We start from the raw sequence: 23,443 nt of genomic DNA, 5'->3' as shown, positions 1-23,443 counted from the left end.
AAATACTGTGGAATTACCTCAATCAATACATTTTAAAACTAGAATTGAATGGTGAATTTTAGAGAGTATAATGCACAATGGTTTGGCAGGAAAAAATACAGCTGCTGACAAAGGAGGAGGAGGAAGAAGTGTAGTGGGGGGCAGTGGGCGGGGCAGTGATGGAGGTACAGGAGGAGGTGGAGAAGGAGGAGAAGAAAAGGGAGCAGAAATGGAAGAGAAAGATTACTTTTCTTTTAGGGCTATTAGACACACTATTTTTTCACTGCTAACTGAATGACTCTTTACATGCTCTCCTTTTGGCTTCTGACCCAACCACGCCCTGACCAAGCACAACATAACACTACTTCACTCAGCCATTTCAGCCATTTTTACCTGAGAGTTGAAAATTTTAAATGTATTAGTAGTCACTACTCTAAAAGGGGACTGTAGCATAAATTAAATAAGTAGAAGCTCAAAGAAATGTTACATTTCAGAGAGTCCATATTTTAGAGGAAAATATGAAAAACAACATAAGTTCTGGTCTCTGTCACCAGTTTGTTATCCGAATTTGAACATATCACTTAACTTCTGTCATTTCTGTTTTATAAAGACAATCCAGTTTCTAGCTAGTATGAGGGTAAAATGAGATAAATCTGTATTAAAAGTGTTATACAAATATGAGAGTTAACAAATATTTGCTGAGCAGCTCCTATATGCTAGGTACTAAGGATCACTTTAACAGCTAACCATGGTTTGTTTCACTACAATGTAGACTCCAATGAATCACTCATCTGATAACTTTTATCAATACCACCAAACAGCCAAGCTCTCAGCCAGATGAAGCATGCCTCAAAGCTATCTGCAGTCCATTTCACCAGGAGTGGGGGTTTGGCAAAAGAGTCAGTTCCGAGACTGCCTCAATTTCTGATCTTCTCATGGTAGTAGAGAAGGCAGGGGAATTCATTTCAGATTTGGTTACAACCAACAGAGACATGACAACATGCGTGAAGTCTCGAAACCCTCCGTGGATCCACTAGATGAAATGGTTCATATCTTCTCACATTCCACCAATAATTCTACTAAAGAGTCCACATGTTAGAAATCAAAACCCCACTTTTATCTAGGGTATGTATATGTTATTGGTTATAGTACTGGTATTATTAGTAACAAGTACGCCTGCAACAGTTTAGTAACGATTAGGAAAAGCCAATATACCAGCTAGAAGACTTCCATATACCACATATTGAAAATAACTGCTCTAAGCTTTTAGAATTGGTACAATCTAGAGTGAGGATACATGTTCTACCTATATACATAGGGACCACAATATGGGGTTAAGGCTTCATGTGGTGAACAAATCTAAACTTTATTTCAAGATTACTATATGCCACAACACTCCATTCAAAGAGGAGTTCTATCTCTGGTCTTGATCTTATTAAAACTATGAAAATAATATAAATACTATATTCTCAACTAGAAACTAAGTATTTCAAAAGTTAAAGTTTTGTGACAAGATAACCTAATTAGACAGGTTCTTTTGGAGAAAAGAATTATGTGTTCTGAAATAGAACAGATTTTTAACTGGTTAATATGAAGAAAACAAAGTTGGAAGCTCCCCATACTATCTTCATCATTTCGTTCTATATAAATAAGTATTCTACCTACTGATGGACCTTATAGAAGCACAGGAAACAAACTAAGAGATAATGCAGCAGCAATAAAAAAAAACTCATTTTGTTTCAATAACTACCTAGATATAGTTTAATGTGGGTTTTATGAATAAACAAAGGTACATACTTTTAAAAATCACAAATAAGGATGATGGGAACTGTAGACATATTTCAGACTATGATTATTGCTGCACTGTATCCCCCTGATTAGCTGCAAAGATTAAAAGCCTTTTTATTTTGTCATAGAACACCTTACTCTTCAAATCACATCTGATCTTGTAATACTGAAATTTAAGATCTCTAATGTCAAACTTTACAATCTACAACTATAAAATCATCACTACTCATTTCATAGAAAAAAGATTGCAAACCTTCTCTATTTTTCATATCAGCCAGCATTGCCTTCAAAAAATTTTAGCTCTTATTTCATACCTTTACAAAATCTAAATAGTCGGCATTGGTTCTTTCTCCACCAAGTCTAACAGGAACTAGAATAATAACAGCTTTGTCATCTGTATTATCAGAGGCCATGGAAGTGCACTGTTTATCAATTACATCAGAACTGTAAACTGAGAAAAACACAATTAATATGTATTAAATTTTATAAAAATGATTTTCAGAAACATTTGTACCCTAATTTCCCCCCCACAATGGCCAGTCATATGATCTCTGACATCACTAACGAGGTCTCAACGAGTTAAAAAATACCTACCTCATTTATGCATTCAATAGATATTTATCAAATAACTACTATATGGCACTGGGTCCTCAGCAGTGAGCAAAATGGAGAAAAACCCCTGCCCTCACAAGGCATACCATCTAACAGGGAAGTAGACAGTAAATAAGTAAAACATAATATATGTCAGATGATGATAGGTGCTTTCAAGAAAAACAAGGGAGAAAAAGATGGATAAGAAATGTAGAGAAGGGGTGCAATTTAAAATAAGGTGGTAGGGAAGTCAAGACTCAAAGAAAGAAAGAAACCAAGAAATGCAGATACCTGGGGGGAAGAGATTCCACATAGAAAGATCAGCAAGCGCAAATGTCTTAAAGCAGAAGCATTGCCAGCTTGTTCCAGGAACAAGAGAGCAGTGCCTCTGCAGGGAAGTGAGCAAGGAGTACAATAGTAGAAAATGAGGTTAGGAGATGAAGTTACAGATGGGGAGAGAATGAAGACAGATTGTGGGAAATCTTAAAAGCCATTAATAAAGAATTCAGTCTTTACTTTGAGTGAGATGGGAAGCCGCTGAAGAGTTTTTTAGGAAAGGAATGTCCTGCTCTGATTTATACTTTACCAGTCTGGTTCCTGTGTTAACAGACTGCAGAGGGCAAAGGCTGAAGCATAGAGAAGTTAGAAAGCCACTGCAGGAACCCAGCAAGAGATGATGGTGGCTTGAACAAAGGCAGTATTGTCAAGATATGGAACGGTCATGGGATGATCATGTGCAGGTGGTGAAAACTGATCAGTTGAAAATGAAGAACTCCTTAATACATTAAATGTAAGATGTGAGAGGCAAAAAGGAGTCATAGATGATTTGAGTGGTTTTCATATAAGCAAACAGAGTAGGCGGGCTGCCATTTACAAAGACATAGAAGACTGTAGGAAGGGAAAATATAGAAAGGAGGAGTGGGAATTCAGTTTCAGACATGCCAAGTTTGAAATATCTATTAGACATGCAAGCAGGGAGGATAAGTAGGCAGGTAAGGACATAAAAGCCTGCATTTGGGGACAGGTCTGGGATGGAGCTATAAATTTGGGAACTGACAGGACCCAGACGGTACTGTAAAGCTATGAGACTGGGTAAATCCAAATCTGTATACACAGAAAAAAAAGTTGAGATCTAAAGACGTAGCACAACACACCAAGTACTTTAGAGATAGGGGGATAAGGAAGAATCCATGCAGGAGACCGTGAAGGAGCAGACACATGGTAAAAGGAAAACCTGAAGAGCAGCGTTCTGGAAACTAAGTAAACAAAACATTACAAGGAGTGGGGGAGAAGTCAACAGTGTCAAATGCTGCTGACAGATTGTGAGGAAAAGACTGAGAAGTGACAACTGGATTTAGTGAGATTAAATTATTGACAAGAGTAGTTTTGGTAGAGTGATGGGTATGAGAGCCTAAGTGGATAGTTCAAGAGAAAATGGGTGGAGTTGGTAGAAGCAAATACAGACAAAACTTTATTTTGTTTTGTTCAACAAAAAACATAGTTTTATTCAAAACTTACTTTACACCCATACTCCCTGTCAGCAAACTCTTTTACTCTTCCACAGTTAGCTGATTAACAAATTCTGCCACTGCTGTCTCAGTTCTTCCCTAAATTCCAAATTGAGATTATGAGCTGTCATAGTCTCCTGTTCACCTGCTTCCCTATCCCCCATAGTCAGTCTAAACCGAAGCCACAAAAATGGAAAAACAGTTCTTTCCATGTTTCAATTCTGTCATCTTATTTTTGCTAAACTACTCAGTAAAGCCTTCTAATTATAAACCTTTAAATTCTCTCACTTTTCTGAGGCAGTGCACACATGACCATCCCTATCTTCCACTTTCCACTAGCAATAGTATTTCCACTAGCATATACAACAAGTTCTTCCTTATCAAATGCTTCTTATCCTTCAGTCTAATTCAACACACAGTGATTGACGGCCAACTATTTATTGAAGTTTTCTATGCCAGAGAAATATAAAAGCAAATAAGATCCTTACTTCACAGTGTCTGGCTCAACTGTTTTGGTATTTTTCCTCCACTTTCAACATATGTAAGGGCTATGAAATAATCCAATTCCATAACACAGGCTCACTACAGCAGTGATTGCCAACCAAATGGTTCTGGTACCTTTCCCCTACCCCTGCTACCTTAATAATCATTGATCTACCAAGGAGATACAGATAAGCACAAGGTGATATTAAAAGTGAATTAAAAGCACAATATTTAATAGAGGTATTTCCAAAATGTTACAGAACACAGAATAATAAACTAATTCTACCTGATGGGAGTTGGTAAAGGCTTCACCAAAGGTGTACCTTCGAGCGTGTTCATAAAGAATGAGTAAGAGTTAACAAAAGGCATTTTAACAATAAGGGGCATTCTAAGCAGAGGCAATAATATCAGCAAAGACATGGAAAAAAGATAATGATAGTATGCCCAAGGAATGGCTTGCAGGTTGATGGTTCTTTGGTGTATCAGCATGGAAGACAGTGTTGAGAGGTGATGCTGGAAATGTAGGTCAAGACAAATGGTGAAGAACTTCATGTGCTTTACATGCTACAATAACTTGAGACTAGAGTTAACAGACGGTCATTGGTTTTAAATTAAGGGACACGATCAATTTCTTTTGATCAGATGAATGAGAAAAAGAAAAGAAAGGGAAATCAAGTTAAAGTCCAAGTTCGAGATAAGGGTCTGATCTAAATCAATGAGAGTGAAGAAGAGAGAACAGATTTCAGATGCATCTTTTTAAGTATAATTTGTTAAGCTTTGGTTGACTAACTAGATATAAGCAACGAAAAAAGAGTCAAGAATAAGTACACACGCATGTGGACATGATACTATTAGTGAAGAGAATATAGAAAGCAAGAAAGGAGTGGTGTAGAGGGGAATGACAGGTTTACTCTTAAACACGCTGAATTTGAAGTGTTTGTAGAACATCCAGATGGAAGTATTTGAAGGACAGCAGAAAATACGAGTTACCTCATATTAACACAAGTAGCACTAGAAATGCAGTTTTAGAAGTCCTAATATATAGAGCACAGTCTTAACTACTTAAAGGCATGGAAAAATATGCAATCACAAAGGAAGAGAATACAGAATGAGAGGAAGAGAAAATGAATAGAAAGTGAAGCTTTTAAAAACACTAATGAAGATGGTGTTTGTTTTTAAAAACACTAATGAAGATGTGTGGAGGGGAATTATTAATAGACTCTGGCTTCACCTAGTTCCTAACCTCACAATCTATCAAAATGCACTACAGTAATATAAACTCTCCCTTTAGAATTTTAAACGTCAGTGTTCAAAATTTTAAGATCTACTTCAAATTACACAAACCACTTAGATATTGAGTAGCTTTGTGTTCTTTAATTAACTAACAATACGTAACGCATAAGACCAAGGCTGATTGATATCAATAAAAGCACAAAAGGCAAATTCATAAATTATTTAATGATTACTTGTTTAAGCACATCCTCTGGCTTAATTAGAACTCTTAACACAGTACATTTTACTTGTAAGATTTCCTACCTGATAAACAAATACAGTACCTGCAAAATTCACACACTCATCTGAAAACTTAAAACTTTCATGTTCATATGGCTATAATCATGGCTTATCAGTCTTTCTTAAAAATCCAATTAACCTTAACAAAAGGCCGAACAAAATGCACGTGTATTTGGTAACGATTATATCCACACTATAAACACTAGTCAGTCACCAGGGTAATCTCAAGCATTTTGTAAATACCCTTATATTAAACATAACTGAAGTATATTTAACTTTCCCCAAACATTAACATATTTTATCCTCTTAACAGTATTTCAGTAAAAAATAAACAACATGAGGTGGTTTACTTTGAAGGCACTTTTATTTTATTAGGAAATTAAGGTCACTATTTTATCCCCAATAGAGTTTCAAAATTACTATAGATACTGGTCATTAAACAGAATACCCATAACAATAAAACAAAGCAACATTCTGGACAATAGCTGCATCATGATCAGATGATTTACTGAAGGACTAGTGAGAAACAAATCAAACAGAGAATTTTCCTTCCTTGAAACACATCCCCAATGAGATGAGACATGGCAGACATGCACCCCAAGTATATACCTATGTTAAATTTTCCCACCTATCTTTTTTAAGTAGTCATTTTAAATATTGAAAATTTCCTTAAGAACTTATTTTAATATTGCAACTAATAATTCATAGTATATATTCAATCAAGAAATATTTAATCAGTGCCTATACAGGGTGCAATGTAGGAACAAAAATGTGTAAAACATGGTCTCTACTTTCATCATTTACAGTATAATTGGGATAAGCTGTAAGCTAAATACTTATGAAAAATCTAATTATAAATGGTATTGGGAAAACTGGACAGCCGCATGCAAAAGAATAAAATTGGACCACTATCTTATACCATACACAATAATTAAATCAAAATCGATCATCAAAGATTTGAACACAAGACCTGAACTGAAACCACAAACTCCTAGAAGAAAACAGGCGGAAAGCTCCTTGACATTGGTCTTGGTGATAATTTTTTCAATTTGACACCACAAGGCAACATAAGCAAAAATAAACAAATGAGAATACATCAAACTAAAAAGCTTCTGTACAGCAAAGGAAACCATCAACAAAATAGAAAGGTAACTTACCAAATAGAAGAAAATATTTGCAATCATATATCTGATAAGGGGTTAATATCCAAACTATACAAAGATCTCACATAATTCAACATCAAAAAAACAAATAATCCAATTAAAAAAATGGGCAGAAGATCTGAAGAGACATTTTTCCAAAGAAGCCATACAAATGGCCAACAGGTACATGAAAAGGTGCTCAACATCACTAATCATCAGAGAAATGCAAATCAAACCACGAGATATCATCTCACACCTGTTAGAATGGTTACTATCAAAAAGACAAGAAACAACAAATGTTGTTGAAGATATGGAGCAAAGGGAACCCTTGTGCACTGTTGTTGAGAATGTAAGTTGGTGCAACCACTAAGGAAAACAGTACAGTGGTTCCTCAAAAAATTAAAAATAGAACTACAATGTGATCCAGCAATTCAACTTCTGGGTATTTATCTGAAGAAAATGAAACCACTATCTCAAAAAGATAAATGCACCCCTTTAATCACTGCAGCATTATTTATAATAGCCAAAATATGGAAACAACCTAAGTGCCCATCAATGGATAATGGATAAAGAAAATGTGGTACGTATATACAGTGGAATATTATTTAACCATAAAAAAGAATGAAATCTTGCCATCTGTGACAACATGGATAGACCCTGAGGGCGTTATGCTAAGTGAAATAAGTCAGACAGAGAAAGACACATACTGTATGATCTCACTTATATGTGGACTCTAAAAAGCAGAACAAAATGAATAAACAAAACACCAAGCTCACAGATACACAGAACAGACTGATGACTGGCAGAAGTGGGATGGGGGGACACAATGGGTGAAGGGCGTGAAAACTGCCAGCTATAAGATAAATAAGTCATAAGGATATAACGTACAGCATGGGGATGGGCACTATAGTTAATAATACTGTATTGTATATCTGAAAGTTCTCATCACAAGAAAAAAAATTTTCTAACTATGTATGGTGACGGATGCTAACTAGACTAATTATGGTGATCATTCACAATATATACAAATATTGAATCATTATGTTATACATCTGAAACTAATATAATGTTATATATCAATTATACCTAAATTTTTAAAAAGGTCTGACCAAATAAATGGATAAAAAGTAGAATTATATAATACATTCCTCACCTGTACAGTCTTGCGCAACATAAATAGTTATTCCTTGTAAATCTGGGTGTCTTGCTTCTTCAACTGCTTTTCTAAGAAAATAACAAGCATTATCCTTTAAAATCCTAACTAACATTTCCAGTTAATAACAAACGATTTAATTTAAGGGAAAAGAAAGCCATCATTTTCTTGACTTTCCTATTTACCCTATAGTGTCTGCTTTCAAAACTATCATCTGAATGGTATCAAAAATCAAGTCAATTTTTTCAAAGTAGAATATTACACTAAATTACTCAAAAAACATTAAAACGTAAGTTTAAAAAACATATTTTAAAATTCTTGGGTATAAAGGTGTGAACCCCACCCTGCCCCCCAAAAAAGAATTTCTCTCAAACTCACCTGGCTATATTAAATGCTTTCTACCCAGTGGTATTACAATATGCTTCAAGGTTTACTTCATATTAACTTACATTACTGACTAGCAAAGTATGATTGTCCTCTGGTACAGTTATGAAAGATTTTTTCTTTTCTTTAAACAATAGCATGACTTTTTTCCTTCATTCAAAAACCTACATGACCTGAACAAATGAATTTCCCACTTTCAAGTCTTAGAATTCTATAAGTAAAACTGCAAATTGAAAAATATTTCCAAGTGGGTATAATATTCTCAATGGTGCACATGAAGTGAAAAAAAATCACAACAATATATGTAAAAGGAAATTACACAAATTATGGAAAAATACTTTTATTTAACTGTATCTTTATAATTTTTTAACTTAACATGCCTTATTATGCATGTTTGTACGTGCTAATATAAAAGAGGGATGGGGAAACTATGGCCCATAGTCCAAGCATGACCTGTGGCCTGTTTTTGTACAGCCTGCAAGCTAAGAATGGTTTTTACAGTTTTCAACGACTGTAAAACAAAAAAAGAAAAAAAGAGCAAAATGAGCAATAGAGCCCTTATATAGCCTGCAAAGCCTAAACTATTTACCATTAGGCCTTTTACAGAAAAAGTGTTCTGATCCCTGGGATACAGAACATAACATCTTGAAGAGTAGAAACCATGCTTTTATGATTATGTTTTTATGTATGTCATACCAAGCTGGACTTGACATTATTAACAATCCATTTAATAATATTAGGCAACTACTTTTTCAACTATAAGCATCTGACCTATAAAATATAAAAGCCTGTTAATAAGCAAAAAAAACATTTGTACTAATTTGGATTTTGTATATTATTCTAAATAGACTAAATTTACTATAACATGCTGTACTTGGATGACAATATTAATGATTCAGTTAATAATAATAGTGGGACACAATAAATATGACAACTTTTTAAAAAACTTAAGTAGCATCCAAATAATTGGCACATAAAAAGCTGAGGTATAGTGAAATCTGACTTTCGACTTTTTTCTAACTACTCTGAATGTCACAGACACTTTATTTTACTATGATATAATTATAATATTAATAGTCCCATACATTTACAATTCACAAGAATTTGATGTGTGAAAAGAAATGCTGAAAACATCAATTTTAGCTCTTGACATTTCATTACACTATCAGTACATTACAGCCCCCAGATTACACTATTAAAAAAAAAAACTATATTGTTATTATGCATGTTCCAAGTTGAAAGAGTTGTTAGTTTTTAGAACATTTCAATAAGGTAGTCTAATGAAAACCTGGTTAGAAAGAGACCTTGGATATCTATACCTATGAGCAAAAGAAGAAAAATTTGTCAGTAGATAAATGTAACTAGAGACACAATATGTCTTGTTTTTTCCCTAACAGTAAATGAAAGCTACTTTATGAATATTCTCATACAGTTAGACTTTAAAAGTTCCAATAATATATATACACTGCAAAAATCACTATCTCTGAGCCTGAGGACCTCTGTCACAAGATGAAAGATTTTAAAACAATTTTACCTTAAAATGTGAGCAACCACAGCTGGTCCATACCAATCTCCAGCTTTTTTCCCAGACTTCTTTCCATATTCTATTAGTTGATGTAAACCAAAGAGAGCCAAGGGGGAATCACCAAACCAAGAGATGATTTTCCTGTGATAAATTTCATTTTGCATTTCACGATCATCAGAATATCTCCCAATTGTTTCCTTCAGAGAAATTGTTGGGGTTTTGAGTTCTCTTTCCGCTGAAAGCGATGCTTCGAATGATGCAGTAAATTTTTTTACAGTGTTGGAAGTCCATGATTCAGAGTCTGAATTTTCAATGTTCAAAGCATCAGGCCAGGTCCAAGCTATAGCAGTTCCAAAGCAAGGTGTTCAGATCTTTTAAATAGTTAGACGTTAACAATTCTACTAAAATAAGCATGTAGCATTTAAAGTCCTATGGGTTACTAAACTAAAATAGCAAAGTCAGAAATAGGCAAATTTATAGTGATAGAAAGTAGATTAATGGTTGCTATTGGGAATGACTGCTAATGGGTATGAGGTTTCTTTGGGGGAAGATGAAAATCCTAAAATTAGATTATGGGGATAATTGTAGAACTCTGTAAATAAACTAAAAACCACTGAATTGTTGTTCACTTTAAATGAGTGAAATTATGGTATGTTGATTATATCTAAATAAAGTTGTGTAAAAAAAATAATAAACGTACAAGCAGAGGAAACATGCCAATATACCAATGATGTTTACTTTTGAGTTGAAATATTATTCTCCGGACTTTTCTGTAGTTTCTAAAATTTTTTGAATGGGGATATATTACATATAATCAGGAAAAAATTACCGTAATGAAAGAGAAAAAATAGTAAACTTAGGTACAAATGGACAATTCTGGAATATGTTTTTCTTTCTTTTCTTTTTTTTTTTTTTGCGGTACGTGGGCCTCTCACTGTTGTGGCCTCTCCCGTTGCAGAGCACAGGCTCCGGACGCGAAGGCTCAGCGGCCACGACTCACGGGCCTAGCTGCTCCGCAGCATGTGGGATCTTCCCGGACCGGGGCACGAACCCATGTCTCCTGCATCGGCAGGCAGACTCTCAACCACTGTGCCACCAGGGAAGCCCCCTTCTTTTCTTTTTTTTGACAGTGTTAAGGTGGAATAAAGACTTTTGTATTCCATTACCAGTACTGCTCACCAGACATCCAGTCTTGACTACCCAAAGGCACAATAAACATATTCAACTAACAATCATAGTATTTATGAGAGTTTAACTTCAGAAAGTGGATTTTGTTTTGGTTATACGTTAAAATAGAAGTTTGACCTGGAAGTTTAATATTTCTTTACAAGGTGCTTTTTTTCTCATACAGTCTTTCAAAATAACTTTATTATTTAGGGAGTAACATCAATTCTCTAGTAAATGAAGTTAATAAATGAAGTCATTAGAGATCAAAGATCCCCCCCCAAATCAATTATATCACTACCTCACTGTTTTCAATAACACAACAGTCCCCAAACATTCATATAATTTCAAGCTAACAAAATGAGTCACAGATTCAGAGACCTAGTCAGAAGTGTGAAAAGTATTCCAATTCTTATCCATGATTGCATGAGACTATAAATAAATCATCCCAGAAAAAGCTGAAAAATTCCTTTTCCTTGCAATATCCACACTGCTCTTGAATAAACATTCTCTCCAAATGATCTCATCAATAATCCCTACAGAAAGGTTATTAAATATTTGCCATGCATTGCAGAAAATTGTCTGACACTTAAAAAAATATAACGACAGTAATAACCAGATATGATAGCCTAAAATGGTAAACTAAAATCCTCCTACAAATGTACACATTATATAAAAATGAACTAACAGAACTGGTAAGAAAGGTGGCACATTGGAAAACATAGATATATGTAAGTTAGTATCAATGACATTTCTGAGAGTCTAAAAGTCTAAGCATGATGACCTTATTAAGAAAATGCCCTAATCAATTTAACTGATTATAATCACATTTATAAAGATAAAAATAATTTTAAAGCATAAAACTGTAAAATTTCTTAAGATTTAAATAATGTAAAAACATTAACTGCTCAATAATTTTCTGCTCAAAGTCACTGCTGTTGACCTGCCCAGAATTTACTGAACTGGAGATAATCTAGAGTTCAATCAAAAAGAACTAAATGATAACAGCAACAAAAAATCCAAAGACTACTAAAATTTGAACTTAATTAATTCATAGTGGCAGTCATGAATAATACTTATGTTTAACCTGTATGTTTGAAACATAATACTACTTATGTTTAACCTGTATGTTTGAAATGGCCCAGTCCAACAAAGATGTTACATGGTAGATTAGTTACAACTTTAGAAGACATAGGGGACTCAGGAAATTAACACCAGGGAATTTTATTCAGTTTGCAAGCTAGAGTTCAAATTTAAAAAACAGTAACAATAACAAACCCCCCTAAAACCAGAGATTTGATTTACCTCTACCAAGGAAGTGTAGTACGAGTCCTTGAGCCAACAGCATCTGGCCAGTTCTTAGTGTACAGCCCCAACCACAGTCCGTTGTCAAAGCTGAGCCTTCTATTGGAGGAAACTCTTCCCTGTAGGTAAGCCATATTCTTGAAATGAAGTCTTTACGAAATTCTTCTACACTTCCCGCAATCACATGATCTTCTATTGTACATCCTGAGCTTACAGGTAACAGTTCATTTTCATCTACAAAATAAAAATATAAACTATACTCTAAATAAATGCAAAGAAATGTCAATAATGGTACTATATTCCCATTACTCTCGATATGGAGCACAGCACAATCTTTCTAATTCTTTTTTTTCAATTAAAATGAAGATAAGTCTCATATTCTGCCTATTCAGGCTGTTATGAAAATCAAATGAGAATGAATGCTGAAATGTTCTGTATACTCTGGTGCTAACTAATATAAGGTATTATCAGTACTGCTGTTGTTAATAATAATACCCTATGTTCCGAATATAATCAACTCTCTTATGAGGACGTAATATAAAAATATATTTTCTTATTGCCTCATTTGGCTCAGGATATAGATATTAGTGCTCTCTAAAATGAGATTTGCAAATAAAATATCGTGATTTGTCAATATGTAAAAATGTATGTAATCACATAACTAGTTCTTAAAATCAAATAAAATGTGCACATTGTATTTATTGTCATGAATATTTATACTCAAATTATAAAATCAAAACTAACAAGCTAAACAGTAAGAATATAAAATTCTTAAATATATTCGTATCCTTTCATGTTGAAGTATATACTTTTTTAAATTGTTGTGGCCCACATATGTCATTTTTAAAGACTTTTCCAAATTGATTATCTCCTATGCAATTTCTATGTGAAAACTATGGTCACTATTTGCCCAATAATTTACAAAAGACTAGTGCTCAAAAGGAACTAACATTTCTTGATTCTTCCAGACAGAAAGTCTTAGTCATCTTTTCAACCTCAGCATGAAGCACAGTGCCTAGCACAAATAGATCCTAATAAATGTAGGCTGGTTTGGGTGGGTGGATGCATAGGGAGATAAATCTGCCCATAACTCTCAATTCCAAGGAGTTTAATTTCTAATGCCCTTCTAAAGGATGTTAAAGCAGTTTTATCATGCTTTTATTCCTCATCTTTCCTGCACCTATCCCTTTTCAAGCTCATTCTGAAAAAAATTACAATCACCCAAACTTCGTAATATTCAGCTTAATGGAGCTAAGTTGTAGCATATAGTGTCAGTGGTAATTAAAAGAATACATGCCAGGGAGACGTTCAAGATGGCGGAGGAGTAAGATGTGGAGATCACCTTCCTCCCCACAAATACATCAAAAATACATCTACATGTGGAACAACTCCTACAGAACACCTATTGAACGCTGGCAGAAGACCTCAGACTTCCCAAAAGGCAAGAAAATCCCCACGTACCTGGGAAGGGCAAAAGAAAAAAGAAAACACAGAGACAAAAGAATAGGGACAGGACCTGCCCCTCTGGGAGGGAGCTGTGAAGGAGGAAAGGTTTCCCCACACTAGGAAGCCCCTTCACTGGTGGAGACGGTGGTGGGGGGCGGGTGACGTTGGGGGAAGCTTCAGAGCCACGGAGGAGAGCGCAGCAACAGGGGTGCAGAGGTCAAAGTGGAGAGATTCCCTCACAGAGGATCACTGCCGACCAGCAGTCACCAGCCCGAGAGGTTTGTCTGCTCAACCACTGGGGCAGGTGGAGGCTGGGAGCTGAGGCTCGGGCTTCGGTTGGATCCCAGGGAGAGGACTGGGGTTGGCTGCGAGAAGACAGCCTGAAGGGGGCCAGTGCACCACAGCTAGCTGGGAGGGAGTCCGGGAAAAAGTCTGGACCTGCTGAAGAGACAAGAGACCATTGTTTCGGGGTGCATGAGGAGAGAGGACTCCTTTCCTCTGTGCCCACAGAAGGCAAAGTACCACCTAAGTGAGCTCCAGAGATGGGAGCAAGCTGCGGCTATCAGCTTGGACCCCAGAGATGGGCACGGAATGCTAACGCTGTCGCCGCTGCCACCAAAAATCCTGTGTGCAAGCACAGGTCACTACCCATGCCCCCCCCCACCGGGAGCCTGTGCAGCCAGCCACTGCCAGGGTCCCAAGATCCAAGGACAACTTCCCAGGGAGAACACACGGTGTGCCTCAGGCTGTTGCAATGTCATGCCAGCCTGTGCCGCCGCAGGCTCGCCCCGCATTCCAATTATGACTATTGTACCCTCTTTCTCCCTGGCCTGAGTGAGCAAGAGACCCCTTATCAGTCACTGCTTTAACCCCCTCTTGTCTGGGCAGGGAACAGATGCTTGAGGGTGACATACACACAGAGGTGGGGACAAAACCACAGCTGAACCCCAGAAGCTGTGCGAACAAAGAAGAGAAAGGGAAATTTCTCTGTGCAGCCTCAGGAGCAGCAGATTAAATCCCCACAATCAAGCAGAAGAACCCTGCACCTGTGAAATACCTGAATAGATAACGAATGTTCTCAAAATTGAGGCAGTGGACTTTGGGAGCAACTGTAGACTTGGTGTTTGCTTTCTGCGTCTGATTTGTTTCTGGTTTTTACGTTTCTCTCAGTTTAGTTTTTAGTGCTTGTTATCATTGGTTAATTCGTTTATTGGTTTAGTTGCTCTCTTCTTTTTTAAATTTCTTATTTATTGATTTTTCCCCCCTTGTTTCCCTTTTTGTGAGTGTGTGTGCCTATGTTTCATTGTGTGGTTTTGTCTGTTTAGGTTTGCTTTTACCATTTGTCCTAGGGTTCTGACTGTTCTTTGTTAATTATTATTTTTTTTTCTTTTTCTTTTTTTTTTTAACAGCTGTGTTGGGTCTTCGTTTCTATGCAAGGGCTTTCTATAGTTGCGGCAAGTGGGGGCCACTCTTCATCGTGGTGCACGGGCCTCTCACTATCACAGACTCTCTTGTTGCAGAGCACAGGCTCCAGACGCGCAGGCTCGGTAATTGTGGCTCATGGGCCCAGCTGCTCGGCGGCATGTGGGATCCTCCCAGACCAGGGCTCGAACCCTTGTCCCCTGCATCAGCAGGCAGACTTCCAACCACTGAGCCACCAAGGAAGCCCCTATTATTTCTTTTTATGAGTGTGTGTGTGTGTGTGTGTGTGTGCGCGCGTTACTTTGTGTGATTTTGTCTAGTTTTGCTTTTACCATTTGGTTTGGGATTCTATCTGGTTTCTTTCCCCCCCCCCCCTTTTTTTTCTTCCTTTTCTTCCAAGCCATGGGGCTGGCAGGGTCTTGGTGCTCCGGCCGGATGTCAGGCCTGAGCCTCCAAGGTGGGAGAGCCAAGTCCACAACACTGGACCACCAGAGACCTCCCAGCCCCACGTAATATCAACTGGTGAGAGCTCTCCGTCTCAACGCTAAGACCCAGATCTACCCAATGGCCAGCAAACTCCAGTGCTGGACACCCCATGCCAAACAACTAGTAAGACAAAAAAACAACCAAACGCATAAGCATAAGGGCTGCCTAAACTCATACTAAGTTCACAGACATGCCAAAACACACCACCAGACACAGCCCTGCCCACCAGAAGATCCAGGCCCACCTACCAGAACCCAGGCACCAGTCCCCTCCACCAGGAAGCTTACACAACACACTGAACCAACCTCACCCATTGGGGGCAGACACCAAAAACAAAAGGAACAAAGAACCCAAAGCGTGTGAAGAGGAGACCCCAAACACAGTAAGTTAAACAAAATGAGAAGACAGAAATATGCAGCAGATGAAGGAGCAAGGTAAAAACCCACCAGACCAAACAAATGAAGAGGAAACAGGCAGTCTAACTGAAAAAGAATTCAGAATAATGATAGTAAAGATGAGCCAAAATCTTGGATATAGAATGGAGAAAATATAAGAAATGTTTAACAAGGACCTAGAAGACCTAAAGAGCAAACAAACAGTGATGAACAACACAGTAAATGAAATTATAAATTCTCTAGAAGGAATCAATAGCAGAATACCTGAGGCAGAAGAACAGATAAGTGACCTGAAAGATAAAATAATGGAAATAACTGCTACAGAGCAGAATAAAGAAAAACAAATGAAAAGAATTGAGGACAGTCTCAGAGACTCTTGGGACAACATTAAATACACCAACACTTGAATTATAGGGCTCTCAGAAGAAGAAGACAAAAAGAAAGGGTCTGAGAAAATATTTGAAGAGATTATAGTTGAAAACTTCCCTAGCATGGGAATGGAAATAGGCAACCAAGTCCAGAAAGCACAGAGAGTCCCATACAGGATAAATACAAGGAAAAACACAGCAAGACATGTATTAATCAAACTATCAAAAACTAAATACAAAGAAAAACTATTAAAAGCAGCAAGGAAAAAGCAACAAATAGCATACAAGGGAATCCACATATGGTTAACAGCTGATATTTCACCAAAAACTCTGCAAGCAGAAGGGAGTGGAAGGACATATTTAAAGTGATGAAAGGGAAAAACCTACAACCAAGATTACTCTACCCCGCAAAGATCTCATTCAGATTCGATGGACAATTACAACCTTTACAGACAAGCAAAAGCTAAGAGAATTCAGCACCACCAAACCAACTTGACAACAAATGCTAAAGGAACTTCTCTGGGCAGGAAACACAAAAGAAGGAAAAGACTTACAAAAACAAACTGAAAACAATTAAGAAAATGGTAACAGGAATATACATATCGATAAACGTAAATGTAAATGTACCTTAAATGTAAATGGACTAAATGCTCCAACCAAAAGACACAGACTGACTGAACAGATACAAAAACAAGACCAATATATATGCTGTCTACAAGAGACCCACTTCAGACCCAGGGACACATGCAGACTGAAAGTAAGGAGACATAAAAAGATATTCTATGCAAATGGAAATCAAAAGAAAGCTGGAGTAGCAATTCTCATATCAGACAAAATAGACTTTAAAATAAAGACTATTACAAGAGACAAAGAAGGACACTACATAATGATCAAGGGATCAGTCCAAGAAGAAGATATAACAATTGTAAATATTTATGCACCCAACATAGGAGCACCTCAGTACATAAGGCAACTGTTAAGAGCCATAAAAGAGGAAATTGACAGTAACACAATCACAGTAGGGGACTTTAACACCCCACTTTCACCAATGGACAGATCATCCAAAATGAAAATAAATAAGGGAACACAGCTTTAAATGATACATTAAACAGGATGGACTTAATTGATATTTATAGAACATTCCATCCAAAAACAACAGAATACACTTTCTTCTCAAGTGCTCATGGAACATTCTCCAGCATAGATCATATCTTGAGTCACAAATCAAGCCTTGGTAAATTTAAGAAAATTGAAATCATATCAAGTATCTTTTCCGACCACAACACTGAGACTAGATATCAATTACAGGAAAAAAATCTGTAAAATATACAAACACATGGAGGCTAAACAATACACTACTAAATAACCAAGAGATCACTGAAGAAATCAAAGAGAAAATCAAAAAATACCTAGAAACAAATGACAATGAAAACACGACGACCCAAAACCTATGGGATACAGCAAAAGCAGTTCTAAGAGCGAAGTTTATAGCAATACAATTCTACCTTAAGAAACAAGAAACATCTCAAATAAACAACCTAACCTTACACCTAAAGCAATTAGAGAAAGAAGAACAAAAAAACCCCAAAGTTAGCAGAAGGAAAGGAATCATAAAGATCAGATCAGAAATAAGTGAAAACAAATGAAGGAAAAAATAGCAAAGATCAATGAAACTAAAACCTGGTTCTTTGAGAAGATAAACAAAATTGATAAACCTTTAGCCAGACTCATCAAGAAAAAAGTGAGAAGACTCAAATCAATCCAATTAGAAATGAAAAAGGAGAAGTAACAATTGACACTGCAGAAACACAAAGGATCAGGAGAGATTACTACAAGCAACTACATGCCAATAAAATGGACAACCTGGAAGAAATGGACAAATTCTTAGAAAAGCACAACCTTCCCAGACTGAACCAGGAAGAAATAGAAAATATAAACAGACCAATCACAAGCACTGAAATTGAAACTGTGATTAAAAATGTTCCAACAAACAAAAGCCCAGGATCAGATGGCTTCACAGGTGAAATCTATCAAGCACTTAAAGAAGAGCTAACACCTATCCCTCTCAAGCTCTTCTAAAATATAGCAGAGGGAGGAACACTCCCAAATTCATTCTACAATGCCACCATCACCCTGATACCAAAACCAGACAAAGATGTCACAAAAAAAGAAAACTACAGGCCAATATCAATGATGAATATAGATGCAAAAATCTTCAACAAAATTCCAGCAAACAGAACCCAACAGCACATTAAAAGGATCATACACCATAATCAAGTGGGGTTTATCCCAGGAATGCAAGAATTCTTCAATATATGCAAATCAATCAATGTGATACACCATATTAACAAATTGAAGGATAAAAACCATATGATCATCTCAATAGATACAGAAAAAGCTTTTGAAAAAATTCAACACCCATTTATGATAAAAACTCTCCAGAAAGTGGGCATAGAGGGAAACTACCTCAACATAATAAAGGCCATACGTGACAAACCCACAGCCAACATCGTTCTCAATGGTGAAAAACTGAAAGCATTTCCTCTTAGATCAGGAAGAAGACAGGGTTGCCCATTCTCACTGCTATTATTCAACATAGTTTTATAAGTCTTAGGCACGGCAATCAGAGAAGAAAAAGAAATAAATGGAATCCAAATCAGAAAAGAAGAAGTAAAACTGTCACTGTTGGCAGATGACATGATACTATACATAGAGAACCCTAAAGATGCTATCAGAAAACTACTAGAGCTAATCAATGAATTTGGTAAAATTGCAGGATACAAAATTAATGCACAGAAATCTCTCGCATTCCTATACAGTAATGATGAAAAATCTGAAACAGAAATTAAGGAAACACTTCCAGTTACCATTGCAGCAAAAAGAATAAAATACCTAGGAATAAACCTAAGAAGACAAAAGACCTGTATGCAGAAAACTATAAGACACTGATGAAAGAAATTAAAGATGATACAAACAGATGGAGAGATATACCTTGTTCTGGGATTGGAAGAGTCAACATTGTGAAAAAGCCTATACTACCCAAAGCAATCTACAGATTCAGTGCAATCCCTATCAAACTGCCAATGGCATTTTTCACAGAACTAGAACAAAAAGTTTTACAATTTGTATGGAAACACAAAGACTCCGAATAGCCAAAGCAATCTTGAGAAAGAAAAATGGAGCTGGAGGAATCAGACTCCAGGACTTCAGACTATACTACAAAGCTACAGTAATCAAGTTAATATGGTACTGGCACAAAAACAGATATATAGATCAATGGAACAGGATAGAAAGCCCATAGATAGACACACGCACATATGGTCACCTTATCTTTGATAAAGGAGGCAAAAGTATACAATGGAGAAAAGACAGCCTCTTCAATAAGTGGTGCTGGGAAAACTGGACAGCTACATGTAAAATAATTAAATTAGAACACTCCCTAACACCATACACAAAAATAAACTCAAAATGGATTAAAGACCTAAATGTAAGGCCAGACACTATCAAGCTCTTAGAGGAAAACATAGGCAGAACACTCTATGACATAAATCACAGCAAGATCCTTTTTGATCCACCTCCTAGAGAAATGTAAGTAAAAACAATAATAAACAAATGGGACCTAATGAAACTTAAAAGCTTTTGCACAGCAAAGGAAACCATAAACAAGACGAAAAGACCACCCTCAGAATGGGAGAAAATATTTGCAAATGAAGCAAAAGACAAAGGATTAATCTCCAAAATTTACAAGCAGTTCATACAGCTCAATATCAAAAAAACAAACAACCCAATCCAAAAATGGGCAGAAGACCTAAACAGACATTTCTCCAAAGAAGATATACAGATTGCCAACAGACATATGAAAGGATGCTCAACATCACTAATCATTAGAGAAATGCAAATCAAAACCACTATGTGGTATCACCTCACACCAGTCAGAATGCCCATCATCAAAAAAATCTACAAACAATAAATGCTGGAGAGGGTGTGGAGAAAAGGGAACCCTCCTAAACTGTTGGTGGGAATGTAAATTGATACAGCCACTATGGAGAACAGTATGGAGTTTCCTTAAAAAACTAAAATAGAACTTCCCTTTGACCCAGCAATCCCACTACTGGGAATATACCCTGAGAAAACCATAACTCAAAAAGAGTCATGTACCACAGTGTTCACTGCAGCTCTATTTACAATAGCCAGGACATGGAAGCAACCTAAGTGTCCATCAACAGATGAATGGATAAAGGAGATGTGGCACATAGATACAATGGAATATTACTCAGCCATAAAAGGAAACTAAATTGAGTTTTTTGTAGTGAGGTGGATGGACCTAGAGTGTGTCATACAGAGTGAAGTTAGTCAGAAAGAGAAAAACAAATATCATATGCTAACACATATATATGGAATCTAAAAAAAAAAAAAAAAAAAGGTTATGAAGAACCTGGGGCAGACAGGAATAAAGACGCAGACGTTGAAAATGGACTTGAGGACACGGGGAGGGGGAAAGGTAAGCTGGGATGACGTGAGAGAGTGGCATGGACTTATATATACTACCAAATGTAAAACAGATACCTAGTGGGAAGAAACCACATAGCACAAGGAGATCAGCTTGGTGTTTTGTGACCGCCTAGAGGGGCGGGATAGGGAGGGTGGGAGGCAGACGCAAGAGGGAGGAGATATGGGGATATATGTATATGTATAGCTGATTCACTTCGTTATACAGCAGAAACTAACACAACAATGTAAAGCAATTATAATCCAATAAAGATGTGAAAAAAAAATTTTTTTAATTATAAAAAAGGGCTTCCCTGGTGGCGCAGTGGTTGAGAGTCTGCCTGCTGATGCAGGGGACATGGGTTCATGCCCCAGTCCAGTAGGATCCTGCATGCTGCGGAGCGGCTGGGCCTGTGGGCCATGGCCGCTGGGCCTATGCGTCTGGAGCCTGTGCTCCGCAACGGGAGAGGCCACAACAGTGAGAGGCCCAAGTACCGCAAAAAAAAAAAAAAAAAAAAAGACGTGGTACATATATACAGTGGAATATTACTCAGCCATAAGAAGAAACAAAATTGAGTTATTTGTAGTGAGGTGGATGGACCTAAAGTGTGTCATACAGAGTGAAGTAAGTCAGAAAGAAAAAAACAAATACCATATGCTAACACATATGTATGGAATCTAAAGAAATGGTTCGGATGAACCTAGGGGCAGGACAGGAATAAAGACGCAGACTAAGAGAATGGACTTGAGGATATGGCGGATGAAGAGGGTAAGCCGGGATGAAGTGAGAGAGTGGCATTGACACATATACACTACCAAATGTAAAACAGATAGTGGGAAGCAGCTGCATAGCACAGGGAGATCAGCTTGGTATTTTGTGACCACCTAGAGGGGTGGGATAGGGAAGGTGGGAGCGAGGCACAAGAGGGAGGGGATATGGGGATATATATATACATATAGCTGATTCCCTTTGCTATAGAGCAGAAACTAACACAACATTGTAAAGCAATTATATTCTAATAAACATGTTAAGAAAAAAAACCCGAATACATGGCAAGCCTCTATTATCAATGAATTTCTCTGAAGATTAGAGTTTGAATTTAATTCCAAATAAAAATAAAAATATCTGAAAACTGAATATGGCACTACAAGTAAGTCCAAAATTTCCACTTTGGAGACATTTAAATTTGTTTGAAATTGGATATAATAACACATAACTCTCACAGCTCATCCTGAGGCTTGCCAAACACATAGTTCTAATCTCCTATCTTGACAAAGTGATTAATTCCTTATTCTTTTAAGATCTAGTCTCCTCTTAATATTTACTCTAAATATTATTGTGAAACTGTTCATACTAAATGAACTTTGTTGTCTTGTTGACTTTCCACTATAATACTACTCCTGCTATTCCACTTTTTGACTGACTTTCCTTTTCACAGTATTAACTAATTATATCTAGAATGCTTTTTATCTACATCTGCTCCCCCTCCAGATTTCAAGTATTCTAGAGGAGAAGAAATATGTTTATCTTCTAGACCTCTGAATGTTCAGCGCCTAACACAGAGTTCAGTCCATAGTAGATACACAATAAATATTTGTTTTGCTTTGCTTTTGTTTTCTATGATGGAAAAGACTTCTGAGCAGACGTTTATGAAGAGTGAGAATGCCTGAAAGAATCACTACAAAGAATGAGAAAGAAAGCTGATAAAGGAAATAGAAGAGACCTGCTAGCAATATTGAGGGCTCAGTCAAGGGTGCTTATCGCAATCAAAAATCACAATTATACCGCAACTAGAGAAACCCACGCACAGCAACAAAGACCCAATGCAGCCAAAAATAAATAAATAATTTTTTTAAAAAATCACAATTAAACAAGCTAATATGAGAAATAATCAAAAGTACAACAAACTGCAGAAATAAATTCTGAAAGAGTGTAACTATTGTAATTATCAGGTACGGGATAAAATAAGTATGCATATGTTTAAAAAGTAGAAGGTACTGAAAGGTGGACAAATAAAAGAAAACAATTAAAATTGACCAGGCACATGTAAAGGAAAACCAAATAAAACTACTAGAAATGAAAAATATAATAAATGAAAATAGAAATTTGGTATAGGTTAAACAGAAAATTATACAAACCTCAGAAGATAATCAAGGAACCAGAAAAACTAAAGAAGTTACTCAGAACACAGCACAGAGAGAAAAAATAACAGAAAATATAAAAAACAAGAATTTCAGGGCTTCCCTGGTGGCACAGTGGTTGCGGGTCCGCCTGCCGATGCAGGGGACGCAGGTTCGTGCCCC

At 36.6% G+C, this 23,443-nt stretch overlaps 1 protein-coding gene across 4 annotated transcripts in view; it reads right to left on the bottom strand.

Moving 5' to 3' along the window:
• Positions 1-23,443, bottom strand: part of ATG4C (autophagy related 4C cysteine peptidase) — a 90,695-nt gene that overhangs the window by 25,033 nt on the left and 42,219 nt on the right. For all 4 annotated transcript variants that reach the window (XR_013828310.1, XR_013828311.1, XM_079921290.1 and 1 more), the window contains exons 4-7: positions 12,535-12,768; positions 10,075-10,405; positions 8,157-8,227; positions 2,082-2,218 (exon numbers count right to left, since the gene is read on the bottom strand). Coding sequence is in view for 2 of the 4 variants with exons in the window: in XM_079921290.1 (XP_079777416.1) it covers positions 2,082-2,218; positions 8,157-8,227; positions 10,075-10,405; positions 12,535-12,768 (773 nt within the window). In the remaining 2 variants the exon portion in view is untranslated. The remainder of the gene's footprint in view (positions 1-2,081; positions 2,219-8,156; positions 8,228-10,074; positions 10,406-12,534; positions 12,769-23,443) is intronic.

This window comes from Stenella coeruleoalba, assembly GCF_951394435.1.
Source record: "Stenella coeruleoalba genome assembly, chromosome: 1".
NCBI lineage: Eukaryota > Metazoa > Chordata > Mammalia > Artiodactyla > Delphinidae > Stenella > Stenella coeruleoalba.
The sequence above is the reverse complement of the archived record's forward strand: the minus strand, read 5'-3'. Positions and strand labels throughout refer to the sequence as shown.